Source organism: Lepisma saccharinum, chromosome 10, assembly GCF_977018435.1.
Source record: "Lepisma saccharinum chromosome 10, izLepSacc3.1, whole genome shotgun sequence".
Taxonomy (NCBI): domain Eukaryota; kingdom Metazoa; phylum Arthropoda; class Insecta; order Zygentoma; family Lepismatidae; genus Lepisma; species Lepisma saccharinum.
The window spans coordinates 16509672-16534512 of NC_139238.1; the positions used below are offsets into that span (position 1 = coordinate 16509672).

A 24841-nucleotide genomic window follows, 5' to 3' on the forward strand; every position below is an offset into this window, starting at 1 on the left:
TTGTTCAACGGAACAGTGAAAGCAGTCGTAGATAGAAGTTCCTACCTTCTCGTGCTCACATTCCGTGTATCTTCCTATTTTCTCATATCCTGCTTATCTAGCATTTTCTTTCACTTTATTTCTCTTCCTCTCGCTCCCTCTGTTTCCCACCCATCTGTACGTATTTCTCTTTTTATCTCTTTGTCTTGCTTTCTCACATTTTCTCTCTATGTCTATAGTTATTTTCCTATTTCTTTGTTTCTCTCTCTCTCTCTCTCTCTCTCTCTCTCTCTCTCTATATATATATATATATATATATATATATATATATATATATATATATATATATATATATACACACACACACACACACACATATATACATACATACATACATATATACATATATCGCTCTTCCTTTTTCTATTTTCATCTTTTCTTTCTTTCCTTCCTCTTTTTTCGGCCCTTTTCTTTCTTATCTCTCTTTTGATCTTCTTTTCGTTCTTCCCATTTCTCTTCATCTCCTTTTTCCTTCTTTCCTCTCTTGTCATATCTTTTTCTTTCCTTTCTCTCTTCTCATATCTCTTACTTACTTGTCTCTCTTTTCCTATATTTTTCTTTCTCCTTTTCTCTGTAAATATTTTTATCTATCCTTCCTTATCTCTCTCTCTCTCTGTCTCTCTTGTGTCTTCTTTTCTACTTCTTCTCTTAACTTTCTCTAGATCTGCTTCCTTCTCTTTTAATCTCTCTTTGTCCCTTTTCTTACTCTTATCACTCTTCTTCTACCCCCTCCCCCTATCTGTGTGTGACTATCTCTTTTTAACCTCCTTCCCTTCCTCTCCACCTTTCACGTGTACAATCACCACCAATGAAATGGCACACATAGGTCCTCTGGCGTGATGATCGAACCTACTATTGAAAACCTACTGTTGAGTATATTAATTGCCGTAGAGTTCAATTGGACTCATGGCCAATATAAACTTCTGTGGGTTGTTAGCGATTGTCCCTTCATCTATTGACCAAGTTGTATGGAATTAAAGTAAGGGAATCACAAATTTTACGGCGTTGTTTTATATTTTGTGTTTATGGTTTAATCTCCTGGGAAATTCGGAGCAGCTTTTCGATACGACGTTGAAGAAAGGTGTCTGAAACAGGAAACGCTGACTGAATGTACAGGAACAGAGGCAATGAACTCGCGAGGAACTATCAAAACAAACGGGACAACAGTAACTAGTCTGATTGTAAAGACAGAATCGAGAATTCAGTGAGGATTTGTTTGCGACGTAAACGCGTCTTTTCCGAGTTCATGAAAAAGCAGAACCCTCTTGTGTCCCGCTGCGAAGGGTTGGAGGAGGGTGCCACATTCTGAATGAGCAGCCCCTGTAGGATCCCAGGAGGTCACTTTTCTTACAAGGGTCGTAAAACGCCTTTTTTTTGCTGTTTCTGCCACCTCTTTTGTGGAGAACTCACTCGCGGACACTTTATTATTCCTTTATCTTGCGTCAGCGCCATCTCTTGTCGAGGTGAAATGTTGATTTCTCTTTTCCCTCGGTCACTTGTTTGCCCCTTCGCTGCCCGATTTGAGAAAGTCGACGCTTTTTTTGCACATGAGACGGCGTAGACAGGTTATTATTCGGCGGATTTGTGGGGGTCAGTCCTCCTGGCAAGGGTCAGAAACGCACCGAGTGCTTTGGTTTGGTCGACGTTGCACAAGTAATTGTTCGAGTCTGCCACCCTCGAGCGTATACGATAGAATATCACATTAATGTGACAATAATCGTAGACTCACGTACAGGGTGAGCCAAAAGTCCCATTACCCCCTATGTATGTTGCGACGACGGAAGGTTATGGATCTGAAGTAAATAGAGTATGATAAGAGACGATACACGTTAGCTGAGGAGGTTACAGACAACAATTTAGTCCAGAACAGGCCCGTACCCTGGATTTTTTGAGGGGGAGGGGGCCAAGCCTGAAACCATGGTGATAATTATATACATACATACATACATATATATATATATATATATATATATATATATATATATATATATATATATATATATATATATACGTATGTATGTATGTATATATGTGTGTGTGCTTGTGTGTGGTATAAAATATATGTCAATTATTAAATAATCAATATCATTAATTTATTTATATATTTATAAACATATATAAACAAATTAATTTGCTATATTTATAAACCAGCAAATTAATTCCTTTAACGACTGGTTCAAAATGTCAAGAAATTAGACAATAGGTGAAATGTTTTTAATAAGTGTTAGATATTATTTAAGTATTGCTTTTTATTAAAAATGATAATTACATTTTCATACTTTTCTTGTGTTATGTTTTTATAGTTGTGTAAATCTATTAATGGTCTCCCGAAAGGAAATATTTCCTTATCAGAGTTGTAGCTTGAGATTTCAGCGTCCAGGGCGAGAATGATTTTCGCACCCACTGCACCAGATTTGCACCCCCTTATCTACTTGTTGCTGGCATACTTAGATATTGAAGAAATTTTATGTACCTATTGTTTTCCGACGAAAAGAAAACTCAGCATTCAAGAAATGTGGCTCATAAAAGGGCAGTCGGTTTGGTTGGGCATCACACATCATCTTCATTCAAGCAGTGCGTGTTATTGTTCAAATCTGCAAACTCGGTTGCAAATTAAAGATAACTAGGTGGAGGGACAAAAAATGAGAGACTTTAAGAAGACATTAGTTTCCTATTATATTAACATGTATTTCCAACGAAAGGAGGTGACAAATGGAGGAGAAATAACAGGTCGGTCTAATTTCTGTGTTCCAGGGGCCTAGGGTGACAACCCTCTTCGCAGCTACGGCTCCATTTCTTACTAGTCCAATTTGATTAGTGTTGTCCACGGGACGAGACGGGACAGGCATTTAAAAATTCGAGACGAGACGAGATTGGCCATGTGTCATGAGACAAACGAATATTTTCGAGACGAGACAGCATTTCCACGAGACTTCCACGAGACGAGACGGGCCAAAGTCTCGTCTCGTGGGCAACACTAAATTTGATATAATTTTAAAATCTTATCTATGACTGTAGAAGTACGTTTTAACCCCAAGCTGTTACTAGCCCTATATATATAGAGAGAGAGCAAGAGATGTATGCAACATTCACACGCAGACAGACATCATTCTTTCTTCTTCCTTCTTTGGATGTGTTTATGATGTTATTCTTAGAAACGTATGTTTGAAGTCAAAACGAATTGCTTATCTTTGTTGCTATAACACAAACTCATACCCTCGGAGTATGGGGGGAAATTTTTAATAGAACAAGATCGTTGGTAGGAAGATAGGAGCTAACCCAACTGCCATGGGAATTCGTACCATGAATGTGACCACCAACGCCATGAAATTCTCCTTATAATGACGAACATGTATGAATGTGAAGTAACAAAAAAGAAAAAAAAAATTCTCATCAAGACTCGAAAAAAGTCTGAACAGAGAGTAAAAATGGTGAACTGTCCCGACCAAATTGGAACATTTAGTAGCTTCGCATAAATTGTTATAAGACTTAAATTACTAAATATAGTAGACTTCTAGTGCCTGACTCTCTCTCCAGAAAGAACACATTCATTTATGAAGAAAGAGAATCGAAATTCTTGCAAAAACTTAAAATTCGTCTATGTTATTTTTGTAGGTTTTTATAGGTTCGCATTAGAATATTTCATGGCTCAAGGGGGGGGCATGGCCCCCTTGCCCTCCACCCCCTTGGGTACGGGCCTGGTCCAGAATGTCTGTGTGGACACCATCATTTTCATAACAGAGAATTATGCGCTTCCAGGTACGGTGTGAAATTCCACGCAGCATTGTACGAGTGATCGTGGCAAATGCATTCGTTATTTGTGTGGTAACGTTTGACGACAACTTGATGTTTGAGATAACCCCACAATACAGTATCTCACGATGACTTCTGGGAGGCCAGTTCAGAGGTGCTGGTAACTGTGGAGAACCACGCCCAATCCATCTGTTACGAAACACTTCATTAAGGTTTTCTCGCACGGCAATCGAATAATGAGCTGGTGCTCCATCTTGCAGAAACCTGACGCGATCGATATGTCCTTCGGCTTGCAGTTGAGGGACAAACGAGTCTCGTAACATGGTGAGATACATACGAACCGCTACCAATGCACAGACTCACATACCTTCGGGGTAATGGGAATCTTGGCTCACCCCGACCTAGCAGTTTCAGCCCAAATCATCTATTTCATAATGTATCATTGTTTATTGGTAAGATGGACTAAACTATTTACATTTTGACATGGAGATGATTACTGTGTTCACTTAAGTTTCAGTTTCATTGCGTCTTTCACTTCAAGATCCATACTTGAGGGCCCATACAGACAAATGACGGTCATACGTGTACTACTGAGCTTCGAGCTCATTTTGCATGTTCGAGTGTTATTCACTCGAGCGATGAAGCTCGAAGAGAATAATGAAGAAATGTCCTTTTAAGATATGGCAATTTAAATTGATAAAGATAGCCAAGTATGAAATGAGACGTAGAATATCGCAATGACAGAATTTGAATTAAATTTCGTTGTGCAATATTTTACATGCATTCATCGTAGTTTTGTGCATAGCCACATCGAAATACTTAATGCCTCATGAAATTATTTTTGTGGTATTTGATTCCACAATATCACAATCTATATTTAATTATTGTCCTTCTCCGTGACCATGCGGTCAAAGGCGCTGTGCTTTGGGCTCCGACTGCGGGACGGCAAGGGTTCAGTCCCTCAGGATTGTGGGAAGGCGCCTGGCAGTCGGGAGATAGGCCTAGGCCCTTCAAGAACTGTCGAGACCAACCAGCAGAGAATATTTACTGAATGAAGTTGTTATATGGTATGTTTCTCTGTACACAGTACTGCTTGTTTCGCGTATTTTTGGTCAGTTCTGTATACAGCGTGTCCCTGAAGTTCCGTTACCATTACAATCAAACGTAACTCTGAAACCACATGACCAGTAGACAGACGGATGCACCTATCGAAATTATTTATATTGAAGTGAGATAGTGCAAGTGGATTTTTCTGTAAAGGCTCATAGTAGAAATAAAACAGTGTGTGGGTGTGTGTTCCTTGTGTTCTCTCTGTTAATCTTCTTCTTCTCTCTTTTCACATATCCTTTGTGGCTCTGATTTCATGCTCATAAATTATTTTCCAACCGTTCATGGAAGTGTAAATATTAATTTAACAGAGACACATACATTTTTAGCTGTATATACTTTTTACGTGTTTTTTTTCTTCCTGAAAGGCAACATGATGTTGTAAAAGTTTAAGGAATGATAGCTATGTGCCCAAAGTAATCTATATTGTTAGCTTTTATTTGCAATTTTTGAATTTTGCACTCTAGAATAAACCAAAGTAGAGGAGCGCTGAAGTGAGAGCATTTCGTTCGGGCGCTAAATAGTTTGTACGGACGACGCTAGATAGTGTACGGATTATTCTATTGAAACCGTGTATTTACCTGCTTCTTAAACCTTTAAAGATAGTTTCCACGTTATTTTTATTAGAATTACATAAGGTTGGGTCGTCTTAATATTATGTGGTGAAATAAAGAGGGGGTGCGTGAACAAAAACCTCAAAATTCACTTGGAAGTGTTGCATAATCCACATGACAAAAAAAAAGCAGAAAGTAAATCTCGAAATCTATCACAGAAATGTAAATACAGTAGAGCGTCGATTATCCGAACGTCGGTCAACCGAACGACCGCTTAACCGAACTGTGTACTCGCTCACTTTCAGATATCTGTAATGAAAAAAAGTACGTGACTTAGCTGCTCGTAAGCGTGTAGGCTTGCTTAGACAGACCAAAATAAAGGATTTTTTTAAACGTTAATTTTGTGTACTGTGTGTATTGTTCATGCAAAATGCGTATGTAATATGTACATATTTTTGTTTAATAAACTGTACCACATACTATATATTCCTACTAAAGTTGCCTTTGTACGTTACTTTGTAATACATACTTAAAGAGATGCCTGTTTTTATGAATAAATTTACTGTACAGTACTTCTTTTTGGCAAATAAACATGTACAGTTCGATTATCCGAACAAACCAGTTTTCCGAACACCCATGTCCCCCAATTACTTCGGATAATCGACGCTCTACTGTATCTTGATGTCAGTTTAACTATGTATAGCGTATAATTACTAATTTTTTTATCTTTTTTTACTTCGTGAGGTTTGAAATGCTGATTATTTTTAATATAAGTATTGATGCGAGGCCACGTTTCATTCAATATGAAGTCCATAGATGACTCCTATACAATTAGTACGTACCACACGTTCAACGAAGTAATGTGCAAAGGGAAATTTCATAACTGGAGAGCAAGTAACTTGTTAAATTAACATATTTCCATTCCTATTTCAAATCTTAAAATAATATAAACTAAATATATGATTCATAACTGTTGTGGCAAATTAGTTCATCAATAGTTTCTTTTTTTCCTCTGTGATCTGAACCTTTCAATTCACAAATCTTCATTTACCTATTGTGATACTTCAATGTTTTCTACCTTGTTACGTTATATTGAAAACCGACGAGGTAAATCTGAACTACACTCAACAGTTGTTGAAATTAAGGTACATCATTAACTTGATGATGATGCCTAACTGCCTACTTGAACTCATAAACACATTGTAGTTGGTTTTTTTTGGGGGGGGTGGATCCTAGAAAACAATTGTGTGGCGTAGGATAGGTGTTCATTTGTATTATTTGCTTGAATGATTTACTTAATTTAATTAAATGTCTATAATTCATACTTTACGAAATAGTTTCAATTGTGATAAAACATAGTTTTCGACATAACGTTAAATAAAGTGAATCCTTAAAATGTTATAACTTTCCGTTTTCAATCAAAAATAGGATAATTTGGAAATTTTGATCATTACAAAAATTCTTCCAGAAATGTATCGCCGGCACATATTTTATCTATTTATATTCGTTTATTAAATAATTGTTACGAATTAGTTGTTGTTGGTAATTTCGGACAAGTTATAGTTCAAATGATTTGTGAACTAGCGTCTATACTAAGCTTTTGAAATAAGGATTTTCATAAGCTCGACTGAAATGCATGATACTTAAAGCAAATTTAGATTAACTCAATGAAGAGAAATTATTGAGTCAGTTAATATAGTGATATAAGCTTTGAAATAAAGATACACAACTATTTGTGCATATGTATTAGTACCTAATTGAATGTGTCTCCTTTGTAGTACGAGCTAATTGAGTGCCACGTAGCTACTACCGTGTGAATGTAGAATTTACGTTAAAAATGGCTTTGCCTTGTAAGAATAGAAACTATAGGTTCGGCCCGAATACATGTGCAAGAAAATTGAGTTTGAAGCGAACTTGTCATGGAGATTATAAAGTTCCTTGAAGAATTCATGATATTCATTGATAATGTGTACATAAACAAAACTTCCCCGGGTTCCATACCCGGTGGAGGCATAGTGATTCGAATTCCACTTTAACTGTAGGTCCAATTTCAATTAGTCGGTTTGTGCATAAAGTGTGATCAAAATAAAAATTAAGAAACCAACATCAAAAGTTTTTCTTTACAATTTTCTTGAAACATAATGAAAACAACGTAATGTATTGTAAAATATATTTTATTGCAATATATATTTTATAAAATATAATAATTGAATCCATGAATTTAGCAACACCTTTAAAAAACATTTTTCATCCTTCTCAAGTTTTCATTTAAAATACAGCAGACTTCGTCTCACATTTCAATATATTAAAAATAAAAGTTGAAACAATCAATAGTTTCTTTTATCTTTTACTATGGAAGAAAAATTTGAACAGTTTTACAATACAATAGATTTGTGTGCGGTTTGAACAATACTCGGCTGTGCCAAATATTTTAATCATTTGTTTACTATAGCCTAATTACAATTTAATCAGGAGATCTTTTTATTAGTTTATAACATTTTAAAAAATGACAGAATATCAAGATTTTGTTCAGTACGTAAACACATAAAAGCAATATAATAACTTACGAGAAATGTTTCAAAGATCATGCTGATGAGAATATAATACAACTACATATGTCATTCTAATACAACTATTAAAATAGAAGAGAAATCATCCACTCATTCGTACATCCATATGAATCACTCATTATGTACAGTTAGCTACAAAAAAAGTTACAGAGACATGAAGACTAGACCAGGTATCTATGCATACCTGCTTCAAAAATGTATATAAAACGTCTTTTTTTTGTCAAGTTATATTGTCACATAAAATGACCATAAAATTATTTTAATAATATTAAAAAAAGATGTATATACAAATAATGTACAAAACACTGGTTTTCTTTATTTAATCATTATTGTTTACTTTGGTCAGTTGCGATAAAGCTGAGGCTAAATGTAGAAATTCAAGTTTTCTTTTTTCTTCTTTTTTTCTTAGGCCAACGTGCCAGTCAGTGTTGACAACTCAGCGTCTTCAGTCTTTCCATGTAATTGTAAATTTGAAACTTCTTTCGTTTGGTTTATTTTAATTTAAGAACATTTTATGTTTTTTGCACTGGTACTTTCTAGGTTTTTCATATTTCTTCTATAACGCCAAAAATGGTGGACTTAGTTACAACACCAAGTGGTGCAACTCTTAATACCTGAGTAGAAGCCGTAAGCTTGATATTAGTTGGCCGTTATAGTAAGTACCAAGCAGGAAAGCAAATGATGTACCTTCCTCGTGCTTGCATTTGAAGGTATCATATTTTTAAAGCTGCGAAACAATGTCACGCATTGAACTCAAGACACAGGTGAAACTGAATAAATAACTGTTGGTCAGGTCACGTGACATTTCTTTTTACTGCTCACACCTATACGCCACCCGCCTTCCTCCATGCTCTATACCCTAGAGTACAAACAAGTTGATATACAATTTCGACTTCACTTTAACATCAAAAGCTCCACCATATTTCTTACAGAGTATCTTATGCAATGATTACTAGTTGCATTGTATTGACCAGGAAATCACAAATTTATGCACGAACAAAAATGAACAAACAAAACAACACTGACATGTTACAACACTCACTGACACATACATATCACCCATTTTTATTTTCTTGTCATCTCTTGGTATCATATTGAGATCAATGTAAATGCATAATTTCTACGTAGTTCCTCCTACGTAATATGACTAACACTTATATCATAATCACACTTATCTAGTAAGGCACTTAACAACTTTACTGTTAATTGTGCAAACGCTTGAGAAAAGATAATATACAATACTGAGATCATATTGAGGTAAACAATGCTTATCTGCATATTGTACCTGATTTATCATTTTTTATATTTACATCACTGGTGTCTAAGGCCTAACTTACAGCCTAAAGCTGTATGCTAAATATATGTACAAAACTATATAGAAGTGTTTGTTATTTATAAAGAGTGAAAGAAAATATGTAATGACCTTTTTTTTTATGTGGTCCAATGACACTTATCACTGTTCAGCTTTGGTCTATGATGAATAATTCAAATAGAAATTTGATACTATTTTACGTTGTTCTGTTGCTTAAATTCTATGCTAGATGATGTCGAAGAATTTTGTGAACCGAACCTCTTAACATAACTAATTTCGTAATGTAACAATACCATGTCATCCTTTTTATTTATTCTATTCGTATGATAGGGCATACTTTCGTGTTATTCATATTTAAGGCACATTTTGGTTAATGGCTATGTGTGAGTCTTATCTCCCACTAGCAGTTAGAAATTGTAAGCAAGTTTCATGTTATGTTAAGAAAGAGAACTGGTATGGAGGGACATTTGGGACATAGTTTAATACGAGTCAGTCATTAGTTCTCTATCTTAATTGCAAGAGGTGATACGAGATGGCAGAACAATAATTTATACTTTAGAAATGATGATTCAGAGTAACTGAGTTGAATTTATGTACATTATGGATCCGTCAATTTTACTGTTTTACTCTCTATTGTCAGCCGGGAGGTTGGTTGATTTCTGTCTTGTAGATTGCATATAAATTGCTTTGAATTTCAATACCTCACGAGATGAATTCTAATTAGAAACCATTACATTGAGCTCATGTTGGTTTTGTTCACATGGTCAAATTTGCTTAGGTAATGAAGGATAATGGATATCCACACCGGGAATTGACTTCCATATGAATAACAAATGGAATAATATGCAATCAGCAAAGAAAAAAGTAACCACAATCCTGCACCAACGGTTCAGGAGGTTCTCATGAACAGCAAGAGGAATTCAATTTCAGCTTAAAGCTGTGCAACTCCGATAGCAAAAACGATTACGGTTTGGAGATGTGACTTCAGAAGTGGACATCTTGCACATCCGTCGGCGTTTCTGGCTGCCCGCTCTCTGCTTCCATCGTCGAACTCTGGTGTTTGGTCGACGGCACCGACGTGACTTTGGACGACGCCACGGTCTGTTGCTGCTGCAGTGTTGCCATCTCCGTGGCCACGACGCCCTCTATTCTCTTCACGATGTACTCCACCTGTGCAGGATCTACGTTCGTCATGGCGCAGACCTCTGCAATGGCCTGGGACGCGCAAGGAAGCTTCAGGCCACGAACTGCTGAGCTGATGCTGGCCGCCGCGAGGAGAGATGGGAGGCTCTGGATGAACTCTGGTTCTGGAAAGAAGAACGAAATATATTATAATCATCACTAGCGCCATACATATGAAAATAGGGTCTCCCTTATCGCACAACGCGAGGACAACCTTTCGTTCTGACGTCACCGGGGTATACTTTTATTGTTAGGCTAAATGCTTAAGTTGTTAGGTTTAGTTGTCTTAGCATAAATAATATATTTGCACTGTATTTATGCTAAGAGAACCAAACGCAACAGATCTAAACAAACAACGTAAGCATTCCTCGTCGCGTTGTGCGATAAAGGAGAACCATGAAAATTGCCATTGTAAGTCACAAATCAAGAATTGGTCAAGAGATGGCGCTGATAGTCCTTAATATATTAAATGCTGAATGAACAAACGATTCAATTATATAAACGTAAAAGCACAGACTAATAAATTGGTAAATAATTTAAGGGAATTATAATCTATGACATTATAAGAATTATAGTAATATGGATAAAGAAAAGAGTTCCACTAAACACCACTCACTGGTCAGGGATAGTATGAAGAACTTTTTAACGATTTTTGAAGTTTCAATTTTCAGAATGAAACGATATCGTTAACCCTTTCATGCATAGCGCCCTCATATGAGGTCGTGATTTTTTTATTTTTTTTAGTGGCAAAAATGAAACTAAATTGCAACTTCAAATGCATGTACGCATCGAGTGAGGTTTTAGGAAGTTCGTGAATCCAGCAATAGGTGGCTGGCTCTGCTAAGTCTGCTTGATCCAGAAAGTAGACCTGATGACGTCATAGATTGCATGAAACAGGACGCCAGTCATTGAAGGAGCAAGAATTATTATTTTTTTGTGAAGAAAAGCACAGTACGAAAGGTAAGAAAAATATATTTTATATTCTGGGTTCATAGACGATACGTAGATGTAAAATTTAGAAACTGAACTGAAGTAGTTGAAACAATAATTGAAAAAACACGTGCAGACTCAAGTGAGGTTAGTATGCAAGAATGGTAAATGTTCGTAAAACAAAGGGTGCCTCATATGAGGCCTGCATGCATTGTTTGCATGATTCATAATCATTACAAATGCAATGTAGAAACTTCTTCCAATGGCTGAAAAGATCGAATTATGTTTATAGCTAAGTAAGGGTATAAAAATTCTTCTTTTCTTTTCTTCAATTATATTTCGTGATGGTATATTTTGACTAGTTCTCTTTATCTTCTCCTTTCTTTTTTCCTCGTGTGATGTCAATTTTTTTCCATGAAAGTTCAGGCTTCATTTGCAATTCAGTTTACTAAAACTTTTACTTGCAAACACCATTGCTCTATTTTGTACATTATGCACATTTACAGATCTAAAGGAATATAAATATCACTTCAACTATATTTAGTAAGTCACGGAACATACTATGACAATGGAGCCTCCCCGATGGCGAAGTGGTAGCGTCGTCGCCTTGTAATCAAGGGGTCCCGGGTTCAATACCCGGTGGAGGCACATGACACAGTGGTTCGAATCCCACTTTAGAACTGTAGGTCCAGTCCCAATTAGCTTTACTGTGCATAAAGTGGACTTAAAACACCAAATCAAATACTTTGACAATGTGGTTACTGTATAACTGAAATATGAGAAATTGATTGTGTGTTTCGCTTGTTCCAGAAACGTCAATGGCTCGAAAATTGATATCCAAGGATGAAATTCAACGTTTCTTAGATTATCCATCCTCCTCAGAAGACAATTTTGAATCAGATGACAGTGGTGATGAGAATTATATACCTGGGTTAACTAATAGTGACGAGGATGAAACTTTATTCTCACAAGAAGAGGTTTCAGTTTTACCCACATCCCAGAACACAGAGGTTGGTCCAAGTGCAAGTGCAGTACCAAGGATGGACATGGAGGCTGGTTCAAGTTCGAGTGAAGTTCAAAAGATGGACACAGATGTACTACAAACCAACCGTAAGCCTCCCAAAAAACGTAGTGTTATTTGGTTTGCAGGAAAGGATAACGATTTTGCAAGCAAACCTCCACAATTCAAAGGTCAACACAATGTCAACATTGATGGGAACTCTCCTGATGATTTCTTTTGCAAACTTGTTCCTGATGAGCTTTTGGATGATATTGTGTATCAAACTAATTTATATGCAGCACAAAAAGGGAAAGAGAATTTCAAGCTCACTTTGTATGAGTTGAGACAGTTTCTGGGCATCAACTTTCTTATGACATACGTAAAGTATCCACGAATCAGAAGTTATTGGTCTACCAGCTCAGGATTACGTTTGCCACGTATTACAGATCACATGTCTGTAAATCGCTTCGAAGACATCAGGATGTTTTTACATTTCATTGACAATGAAACAATACCTAAAAATAACACAGACCGCCTTATCAAAATTCGTCCAATTCTAACAAAATTACATGAAACTTTTCATGCTGCTGCCGATCCCGAAGAATCTCAATCTGTGGACGAAATGATGATTCCTTTCAAAGGTCGTTCAGACTTGAAGCAGTACATCAAATCAAAACCGAAGCGATGGGGATTCAAAATATGGGTTAGGGCAGGTGTGTCAGGTTATGTGTATTGTTTTGAGCCATATCAAGGTTCGAGTGGTGGAAGAGGACAGCCTTCTCAGTTCGGTGTGGCAGGAGATGTAGTGATTCGTCTGTGCCATGATATTGTGGGAAAAAACCACAAAGTCTATTGTGACAATTTCTTTACCTCAGTGCCTTTGGTGATGGAACTAAAAGGACAAGATATTTATGTAATTGGAACTTGCAGGTCGAATAGACTAGAGGGAGCAGAAACAAAACTGAAAGAAGATAAAGAAATGAAGAAAAGAGAACGTGTTAATGTATGTGTTGCAACCTAGCGGAGAATGAAACAGTCACAAAGTGGCACGACAATAATGTTGTACGTGTTGTGTCTTCATTCGCAGGATTGGAGCTAATGGACACTGTACAAAGATACAGTAAATCAGATAAGAAATACATGGACATATCTAGACCATATGCTATACAGATGTACAATAAACATATGGGTGGCGTAGATAAGATGGACTTTCTAGTGGCCTTGTACAGTCACAACATCAAGAACAAGCGTTGGTATGAGAATATTTCATCATATGCTGAATGTTGCCATAGTCAATTCATGGATACTTTGGAAGGCAAGTGGAAAACAGGACATGGATTTATTAGAATTTAAAAGTCAGGTTGCAACTGCCTATATCTATCAAGGAGAAAATGTGAAAAAACGAAGAAGACCTAGCAGCACAAGCCCTGTTACCTACCGGCCAAAGAGAGCTTTTCAATGTGTGACAGTCAGATTTACCGTCATTATTATTATTATCATTATTATTCATGTATGTAGCGGTAAAAAGACGAGTTGATTCAAAGTGTTAAGTGTTTTAATTTGTGAGATTACATATTTGATTTTTGCCAAGCCGACGGGAGGAACGAGACATCCGCTTGTGTTAAGGGCGAGCACATGAAGGGTCACGCTATGCGTCTAAAGCTTAGGAAATTCGACCGTAATGACAAACATTTAAATATCTCGGTTTCCAACGGTCAGATTCATGTGAAACTTATACCAGCGCAGCGGCATGTGTGCAAGGACAGATGTGTGGAGTTTCGTCACGATCAAGCGACAATTACGGACGCCAGATCAAATCGGTTCTAATTGATCAGTTTGTGGACAGCGATTGCAATTGAGCTATGGGCGACAGCCAGGCGGAAGCTTAATCCGCGCAAGTCAACTTCGGACACGGTACGTCCTAGTTTGGAGACAATAGAGCAAAGTGGACTGACCCCTTCGGAAGCGTCACTCCAACGTGCGCATAGCGTCGTTTTTCAAAATCTAAATAAAACGAAGGACATGGTTTTTCGACACACAGTCTTACCGCGATCTTTGTAGGGAGAGCAGCTCCGTGCTACCTCTCCATATACAGTTTTGCCACGATTCTTGGAACGAGAGCACTTTCGTGCTACCTTTCGTGTATAGTGGACTTTGTTGTGTTGTGCGAACACCAGTGTGTGTGATAGGCAGTAAGTCTACACGAGTGCGCCTACCTCAACCGCTGGAGGAAGTTGAAGCGAAACCGTGTTCCGTGATTGCCTTACGCCATTTATAATTTTTGAGAAACAAGGAACACCGGAAACTATGGCGGGCTAGAGGAAGAAAGGAGATGAGGGCGTTACGTCGATTCGCCTGATGTCAGAAGAAGCTACGCCGACGATGCCTATCCGCCGCCATGGAGAGAGAGAGAACGTCGAACGCCGCCCCATTGATACGCCCATGATGCCTATCCGCCGCCATGGAGAGAGAGAGAACGTCGAACGCCGCCCCATTGATACGCCCATGATGCCTATCCCCCGCCATGGAGAGAGAGAGAACGTCGAACGCCGCCCCATTGATACGCCGACGATGCCTACCATCCGCCACGTTGACGTCCCGACGACGCTTACCAGCTGCGACAGAGAGACGTAGAGAGAGATGTTGACGCCCCGACGACGCCTACAACGACCGCTCAGATGCGACGTCCGAACCGCATCATACCACGGAGATCCACCGATCCCGAGAGGAAGAGGAGCCGGGGAACTAGGTGTTTGGATCCTTTTCGCATCTTCATCGTCGCGATCAAAGAAACCTTTCGCGTGGATACTATGTGTTTTCAATCGCCCATAAAGACGCCAGGATGCACCCCGGGAGCTGAGAGATGGTAAAGTATTCATCTGTGTGAACCTTAACACGTGACGGCCCGATTGATTTAGAGAACGCCCTTGAGATTCGTCGACATTTGGAAAACGCCCACTCAACTCGAAATTTTATATCGAACTCCCGTCGCGCTTGTCATTTGTAATCTATTCGTCTCAGGTCAATTTTTCTTATTCCTTGTGATATTTTTTTTATGATCTTAAATTCATTGTTGTTTGTGCTCCTTTGTATTTGTTTAAAGTGCGTACTATTAGAGTAAAGCGCCGCCCGCTTAATTGCATATTCTACTTGAGGTTTGTTCATTTTTATGTGTCAGCGCTGTGTCGCTGCTAGCTATGTCCGGTCGCATATGTGATTATTTGTTAAAGTATTTGCCTGGTAATGTGAATTGCTCGTCGCGGCGAAGTGTTTAAGTCCCGCCTGCTAGAGAGTACATGTTTGCGTCACTCAACGGAGGTTATTTGTTATGTTTGGAACCACGTGAGGTCTTGTAAAAGGAAAACGTCCGCCCACGTGAATGTAATTGCCGTTGAGACGCCTTTGTTTATACTGGTCAAGTAATGTATGGTCACCGCGCCGACTAGTTTCTTTTTTAAAAAACAAAAGGTGAACTTAAGTCAGGGCTGGCTAGGATTTAAGTAGCACTGGAGCAAAATCACAAATGACCTGATTAGACAAAAAGTAAGATAAAATTAATTGAGAATGCAATAATTAGGGCTTGTCGTCATAAAACCTGTACATGTCATGTATAATTTCTAATGTCGATAACCCCATGAGGATTGAATCTGAGAGAGAATGTGAGAGTGCAAGTGTGGGGACCTGTAATAGTTCCATTTTTGTTGGTTATGAATAGAATATACTTTTTATTTTCATGTTAATTTTGGGCTATATCATTTTCGTATGCATGTCGCTACCCGTGATTTTCAGGTATGCAGCTAGCCGCTTCCCGGCTACAGGTAAAGAGGTGGTAATTTGAAAGTACATGTGTCTTTGTTTTTATTCGATATGGCTTATTACTATGCACTGTTGGTCACCGGTTCCTACACACGAACTTAACCTGGACCGTAACGCTATTTCGCTTGTCCGAGGGAGATTTTGCCGCCTCTATCTAGGTAGTGGTAGCATTTGTCTTCCCGGGCAAGGGAGGGTGTTTCATTCAGTCATACAACTTTTGGCGCCCGAACAGGGACCGGTATATTTTAAATCGAAAGCACCCTCAGTGCAGGTGCATATGTCGTTTTTTGTAAGGGCTACGTCAGGCGTATTTTGGTGTCATGTAACTGTGTTTCATTGTGAGATTTTATTGTTTTATTTTGACGTGAGGTGGTAATTGAGACATTAGGCGTTTATTTTTGTCAAGGTAGTAGGGCAGCTACTTAAGGCGTTAGGCATTTTAAAATTTTTGTTTGGCATATGGCATTAGGCGTTAAGTTGAGTTCTGGCAAAAGGGGAATCGACCGCCCTTATCTTTTTTCGTTTGTGCATTGTTTAAATATATATTGGTATATATTGTGAGCGCTCACGTTTACGCTTGTCAGCGAGCATTGAAAGTCGACCGAGGGTTGAATTTTTGATTTCATGAGATTGCGCAACCGCCGCATCGAGAACTTAAACATGAGTGACGTAAGGGTGATTTGCGATGTCTGCAGCGAGGAGTTCCCAGAAAGTGAAAATGTCGGCACAGCTAGCCTCGTTTGCTCCCGGTGCGATGTTCCGTTAAGTCCACGTGAAGAAACCAGTCTACCGAACAGCGGGGGGCAAGCCAATGAGACCAGCGCGCAACAGGTTTCTCCGGGAGGTGCAGAACGGGTCGACGAAGCAGCTAGCCTCAGTGGTACCAGCTCCCAACAGATCATCGAGATCCTACTGCGGATCGAAGCCTCGCTAGAATCAATGATGGAAGTCACGCGAAGCGGAATCGAAGCCTCGCTGGAAGCCAAGATAGAGGTCATCAGCACCCAGATGCAAGTGACGGAAGACCGCCTCCAGGAGACCATCCGTACTTCCGGGGAGGTGATTACGCAGCAACTCGTCACGCGGGTACAGGAATGCGAACCCCGAGTCGAAACCAAGGTCGCCGAAACCAAAGCGCGGTTCAACCGGCAAGAAAACCAGATGGCAACACTGTCTCAGAGCGTGCGCGATCAAGAGGAAGATATGCAGCAGATGGCCCGACAATGCGTGCAGCTGGAAGCGACATGTGACCGTGGCATAGACACCCTGGGGCGACAAGCGATGGAAGTTACAGTTCGAGCCGAAGGAAACTCCGAACGAATTGAAGACCTCGAGATGAAAGTGCGTCAACTGAGCATAACTAGCAGCGGCACTTCACAATCGTCGCGGGAGCCCAGGTTGACGTCACCACCGGCAGCCGACGTCGCCACTTGTTCGAACGGGGAAAGCGACCAGCGAGCTCCAGGAACGCCCCGCCCCCTTCGAAGAGAAGACGCTGCGTCACCACGGTTGAGTCCGCGCCGCGAGCAGGGAGAGGAAAATTTACACTTTGACCCACCGTCCACCAGGAGAGCTCTGTTTCCGCCCGAATACCGGAAGCACTTCAAAAAATTTTCGGGTGCTGACAGAATCCTTCCTTCCACGTACCTCGAGGAATTTAATTCTACCGCCCGTGAGTTAGGTCTGACAGACGAGGATAGGCTTCTGATTCTGAAAGGTTTAATGCAGGACCGGGCCAAGAACTGGATGGACAGGAACGAGGGGAACTTCAATTCTTATGAGGAGTTCAAGGAAGCGTTTCTCACTTATTTTCAACGTCCCCTGCAGGTCGAGAGGATGCTGATGCAGGTGCGAAACGAACGATACGACAGGGGCGGAGGACTCACGTATGCCCAGTACTTTTGGAAACGGTACAATGAGTTCAAGTCTCTGCAACCCCAAATGACCACGGCGGAGATAATAGCCGCTCTGGTGTACCATTTTCCACACGAAATTCGTCGTCACCTCAATGGAGCTTGCGTGTTTGACGCCGACGCGATGTCCCTCACACTGGAAAATCTGTTTCAGTGCGAGGAGGAGAGGCAGAGAACCAGGGGTGAGAAGTTTAGCAAGCGGCGCCGACCGGAAGATGATTCGTCGCACCGGAATAAACACCCGCGTGTTCATCTAGTCCAGCAGGGATGGAGAGGACAGCACCACGCTCCAGGGGCTGAAAGGAACCGCCAGCTGCAAGATCCACCTTCACCGCAACGAAGACGCCCGTTCCGAGGCAGGAGACGGCGTGGAGGTCCGACTCGTGCGTCGCCAAGGAGGAACGACAGCTTCTTTCAAAACGGCCAAGTCCGGGATGGATTTTATCAGCGTCACGCGGATAGCAGATCGGTCAGCCCGGAGTCAGATCGGGGAGATGCAGGACGCCGTGGAGCGAGGACGCAACGGAGCCCAGCGAGAGAAGAGACCAGGCCGAATTCCAGACGCGGTTCGCCCAGGCCAGGACCGTCGGGATACCAGCATCCGGGAAACTAATAAAAGTCTCGCGTCAGGGCTCGGATGCGGGGCAGACTTCACCTGATTCACCTTCGCTTGAGCCGAACCACCCGGATGTAACAAAGACCACGCCGATCAGGATTCGTGCCGCTTGGCTGGACGAGGAGATCCACGCCGACGAAGAAGCCGAGGAAAGTCACGAGGACCGCTGGCCTTCGAAATCGCCACATGTACAACTGCGAGTGGGCGATGAAATTGTGATGGGGCTCCTGGACACGGGAAGTGAGGCAAGCTTATGCTCGGAGGCAACTTGGCGGCGCGTGACAAAGGGAGTGCGCAGGCCACAACTTCGGCACGTACGAGACTTTAGACTCATCGATTTCTCGGGCAAAGCGAGGGAGAGGCCCCTCGGTCACACCATTCTGCAGGCAACGCTGGATGAACATCACGTTGAGGTTGAGGTCCTGGTGGTCCAGTCATTGTCCGTGGACCTGCTGCTAGGAATGGATTTCCTGAGCCGGTATGCGTCTGTGCTCAACATCGGTCGACACTTTGTAACCTTGAATAATCGCGACGAAGAGTTTAACGTCGAATTCTGGAGGTCAGGCGCAGGAGAAGATGGCGAGTTCCAGCCCGTCGTCGCTTTATGTTCGGAGGTCGACCGCGACAAAGGAGTACAGGAAAGATTGCACGCCGCAGTTGCTTCATGTGAGAATCTCTCGGCGAGTCAAAAGCAAGTTTTCGCCAATCTTTTGAGGGATAATGCCGTCGTTCTTGATGAAAGGCCAGGAAAGTGCCGGAAGTATACGCATGAAATCCGTGTCGAGGGAGAAGGTCCAGTTGTCAGTAAGCCTTACCCGATAGCGTTTACACATCGACCGGAAGTGCGTCGGCAGCTGCAGCAGATGCTGGAGTGGGGCGTAATTAGGAAATCACGCTCCGTACATTTGAATCCTCTTCTCGTGGTGAAGAAATTTGACAATAGCCTCAGAATTTGCGGAGATTTTCGCGCGCTAAATACGAGGTGTAAGCTGGAACGCGTCAGAACATTAAAACTACAGGACACCCTACAACTGTTCCATGGAAAACACGTGTTCTCAAAAATCGATATGTTATCTGGATTCTGGCAGGTCCCCTTGTGCGAACAGAGCATGCCTTATACAGCCTTCGGATTCGAGGATAACTTATACGAGTTTACCGTCGTTCCGTTCGGAATCTCTAACGGCGTGCAAGCTTTCACGAACGCCATGGCGGAAGTGCTCGGAGACGAAGTGAAAGATTTCTGTCTGTGGTATGTTGATGACATCTTGTGCTTTTCAAGAAACGTGGAAGAACATTTTGAACATCTAAACCTGATCCTCACTAAATTACGAGATGCGGGAATGACAATTAAACTCGAGAAATCGGCTTTCTTTCAACCGGAAGTGCAATTTTTGGGCCACATCATAGACGCGCGAGGCGTGAGGCAGGACCCAGTCAAGTTTGACACGATAAGGAAGCTCGAGCCCCCGACATCAAGGAAAGGAGTCCAGCGCCTTCTAGGGATATTTACGTGGCACCGGCGCTTCATACAGAACTTCAGCGAACTTGCGTCACCCCTATTTGAACTGCTGAAACAAGGAAAGGCATGGAAGTGGACGGATCAACACCAAGGAGCCCTAGATAAACTGAAGGACGCCGTCTGTGAACAGCTTCGCCTCTACCACGCTGATTTTTCTGACGTTTTTTACGTCCAGTGCGACGCTTCGATCACGGCCGTGGGCGCAGTACTGTATCAAGAAAAGGAGGGGGAGAAACGTGTGATTCAGTACGCCAGTCGTTCCCTGCGGGGGGCAGAGAGAAATTACACCGTCGGAGAACTCGAGTGCCTGGCCGTGGTGTGGGCCATCGAAACCTTTCATGTTTATCTGGCCGGAGGACACTTTATTGTGAGAACAGACCACCGGAATCTCCAATGGCTGCACCGCGCAAAAAACTGGAGTGGGAGACTAACGAGGTGGAGCAATCGCCTTCAGCGCTACTCGTTTGAGGTGGAGTATGTGAAAGGGCGAGAGAATGTTGTGCCTGATGCCCTGTCAAGATACGTTGGGGGGAAAGGATTAACAAAAGTGCACGTAAATTTGATGCAGTTCGATTCCCTGTACCTGACCACCTTCAGCCGCGGGCGGTTTATAGAAATGCAACAAGAAGATGCCGAGCTCGCACAGTACTTCAGTATCCTGGAAGACCAGCAACCCGCAGATCCACGTCGCCAGCGACGCGTGAAAGAGCATTTTGTCGTCGCGAACGGGATCCTGTGCAAGACGGATGTCCACAACCCGGAGCGCCTGAGGGTATATGTGCCAGCTGAAGCGAGAAAGAAAATCTTGGAGGAAGCGCATGACAAATCAGGTCACTTCGGGGGGAGGAAAATGTGGAGATACCTCGAGAGTACCTATTATTGGAAAGGGATGCGGAAAGACGCTAAGAAATGGGTGCGCGATTGCGTCATCTGTATGCAAACTAAGCCTAACCGCGTCAGAGCAGCAAAAAACCCAACATCGTTTGTGGCAGAGAAACCGCGGGAAGTGTTGTTCGCAGACTGCGTGGGACCACTCCCGAAAAGCAAGGACGGCATGAAGTACCTATTCACAGTTATGGATGGATGCAGTCGTTTCCTGGTTGCGTATCCAGTCAGGTCAACCGCGACGAGAGTGCTGCTCCGTAAGCTTACAGAAAATTACTTTGTACACCTCGGAACTCCGCGCTACATTCTCACGGACCGCGGAGCTCAGTTCACAAGTAACCTCTGGAGGGACACTTTGGAAGCATACGCAGTGAAGCCCATATGGACCCCGAGCTACAGGCCGCAGGCAAACAAGGTCGAACGCATGCACTGTGAAATGAACCGCCTCTTGAGATTATTTTGCCATAAACAGCATCAGGAATGGAGCAAGCACGTTACCTCGATTGTACTCCTCCTAAACAACACAGAATCCGACACCCTTGGGTTCACACCAGCAGAGCTACAATTCGGCAGCACACCTCGGAGAGACGTAATTCGTCACTTTGGATTGAAGGAGGACAACCGCGACCCAACTGTCAAACAAAAGATCCTGATGGCCGTCGAACGGACGAGAGAAACCAGGAGGAAGGCCAATGAAAGACAGGCAAGAGACGGCGCCGAGATTCGAACTGGAGACCTCGCATTCGTAAAAAATCACGGACTTAGCTCTCAAATTGAAGGGAAAATCAAGAAGCTCTTTTTCATGTATGATGGTCCGTACTTCTGCAAGAGCAAGCTCGCCGCCAATATTCTGGAGTTAGTGGACTGCACGTCTGGGAAGACCATAGCACCCCAACATATAGAGAACTGCAAGAGGTGGAACTGTTCCGATGAGAAGCGCAGAGAGTGGACAGCACTGTACGAGAGTAAGAGCGACGTAGGAATGCAAGCTGACACGTAAATGCTCACATCTTGTTCTTGTTTTGTACATATAATCTTCATATTAATTTGATATTCAGGGTGTTATTATATATGTTATGTATCTGGAAGGTCACAGTGTCCGTGCCGTTCAGAGAGTAAATTTTTATATACAGGGTGTTCATGTATTTGCTTGTCAATTTTTATATACAGGGTGTTCATGTATTTGCTTGTCAATTTTTATATACAGGGTGTTTATATATTTGTTTGCCAATTTTTATATACAGAGTGTTCAAGGATTTGTAACAAAAAAAATTCTGTCCCTGTGTAGAGCGAATTTTTCACGCTTACGAAATCCTTGGAAGAAGAAGAAGGGCGAGGTTGTGACAGTCAGATTTACCGTCATTATTATTATTATCATTATTATTCATGTATGTAGCGGTAAAAAGACGAGTTGATTCAAAGTGTTAAGTGTTTTAATTTGTGAGATTACATATTTGATTTTTGCCAAGCCGACGGGAGGAACGAGACATCCGCTTGTGTTAAGGGCGAGCACATGAAGGGTCACGCTATGCGTCTAAAGCTTAGGAAATTCGACCGTAATGACAAACATTTAAATATCTCGGTTTCCAACGGTCAGATTCATGTGAAACTTATACCAGCGCAGCGGCATGTGTGCAAGGACAGATGTGTGGAGTTTCGTCACGATCAAGCGACAATTACGGACGCCAGATCAAATCGGTTCTAATTGATCAGTTTGTGGACAGCGATTGCAATTGAGCTATGGGCGACAGCCAGGCGGAAGCTTAATCCGCGCAAGTCAACTTCGGACACGGTACGTCCTAGTTTGGAGACAATAGAGCAAAGTGGACTGACCCCTTCGGAAGCGTCACTCCAACGTGCGCATAGCGTCGTTTTTCAAAATCTAAATAAAACGAAGGACATGGTTTTTCGACACACAGTCTTACCGCGATCTTTGTAGGGAGAGCAGCTCCGTGCTACCTCTCCATATACAGTTTTGCCACGATTCTTGGAACGAGAGCACTTTCGTGCTACCTTTCGTGTATAGTGGACTTTGTTGTGTTGTGCGAACACCAGTGTGTGTGATAGGCAGTAAGTCTACACGAGTGCGCCTACCTCAACCGCTGGAGGAAGTTGAAGCGAAACCGTGTTCCGTGATTGCCTTACGCCATTTATAATTTTTGAGAAACAAGGAACACCGGAAACTATGGCGGGCTAGAGGAAGAAAGGAGATGAGGGCGTTACGTCGATTCGCCTGATGTCAGAAGAAGCTACGCCGACGATGCCTATCCGCCGCCATGGAGAGAGAGAGAACGTCGAACGCCGCCCCATTGATACGCCCATGATGCCTATCCGCCGCCATGGAGAGAGAGAGAACGTCGAACGCCGCCCCATTGATACGCCCATGATGCCTATCCCCCGCCATGGAGAGAGAGAGAACGTCGAACGCCGCCCCATTGATACGCCGACGATGCCTACCATCCGCCACGTTGACGTCCCGACGACGCTTACCAGCTGCGACAGAGAGACGTAGAGAGAGATGTTGACGCCCCGACGACGCCTACAACGACCGCTCAGATGCGACGTCCGAACCGCATCATACCACGGAGATCCACCGATCCCGAGAGGAAGAGGAGCCGGGGAACTAGGTGTTTGGATCCTTTTCGCATCTTCATCGTCGCGATCAAAGAAACCTTTCGCGTGGATACTATGTGTTTTCAATCGCCCATAAAGACGCCAGGATGCACCCCGGGAGCTGAGAGATGGTAAAGTATTCATCTGTGTGAACCTTAACACGTGACGGCCCGATTGATTTAGAGAACGCCCTTGAGATTCGTCGACATTTGGAAAACGCCCACTCAACTCGAAATTTTATATCGAACTCCCGTCGCGCTTGTCATTTGTAATCTATTCGTCTCAGGTCAATTTTTCTTATTCCTTGTGATATTTTTTTTATGATCTTAAATTCATTGTTGTTTGTGCTCCTTTGTATTTGTTTAAAGTGCGTACTATTAGAGTAAAGCGCCGCCCGCTTAATTGCATATTCTACTTGAGGTTTGTTCATTTTTATGTGTCAGCGCTGTGTCGCTGCTAGCTATGTCCGGTCGCATATGTGATTATTTGTTAAAGTATTTGCCTGGTAATGTGAATTGCTCGTCGCGGCGAAGTGTTTAAGTCCCGCCTGCTAGAGAGTACATGTTTGCGTCACTCAACGGAGGTTATTTGTTATGTTTGGAACCACGTGAGGTCTTGTAAAAGGAAAACGTCCGCCCACGTGAATGTAATTGCCGTTGAGACGCCTTTGTTTATACTGGTCAAGTAATGTATGGTCACCGCGCCGACTAGTTTCTTTTTTAAAAAACAAAAGGTGAACTTAAGTCAGGGCTGGCTAGGATTTAAGTAGCACTGGAGCAAAATCACAAATGACCTGATTAGACAAAAAGTAAGATAAAATTAATTGAGAATGCAATAATTAGGGCTTGTCGTCATAAAACCTGTACATGTCATGTATAATTTCTAATGTCGATAACCCCATGAGGATTGAATCTGAGAGAGAATGTGAGAGTGCAAGTGTGGGGACCTGTAATAGTTCCATTTTTGTTGGTTATGAATAGAATATACTTTTTATTTTCATGTTAATTTTGGGCTATATCATTTTCGTATGCA

The 24841-nt window shown here is 41.9% G+C and overlaps 1 protein-coding gene across 1 annotated transcript in view; it reads right to left on the minus strand.

Annotated features, from left to right (window-relative positions):
* Nucleotides 1-7685: 7685 nt before the first annotated feature.
* LOC145993793 (G1/S-specific cyclin-D2-like) overlaps nucleotides 7686-24841 on the minus strand; it is a 76453-nt gene continuing 59297 nt past the window's right edge. The window contains exon 4 of the mRNA XM_083129596.1: nucleotides 7686-10642. Coding sequence (XP_082985722.1) covers nucleotides 10320-10642 — 323 coding nt within the window. The 3' untranslated portion in view covers nucleotides 7686-10319. The remainder of the gene's footprint in view (nucleotides 10643-24841) is intronic.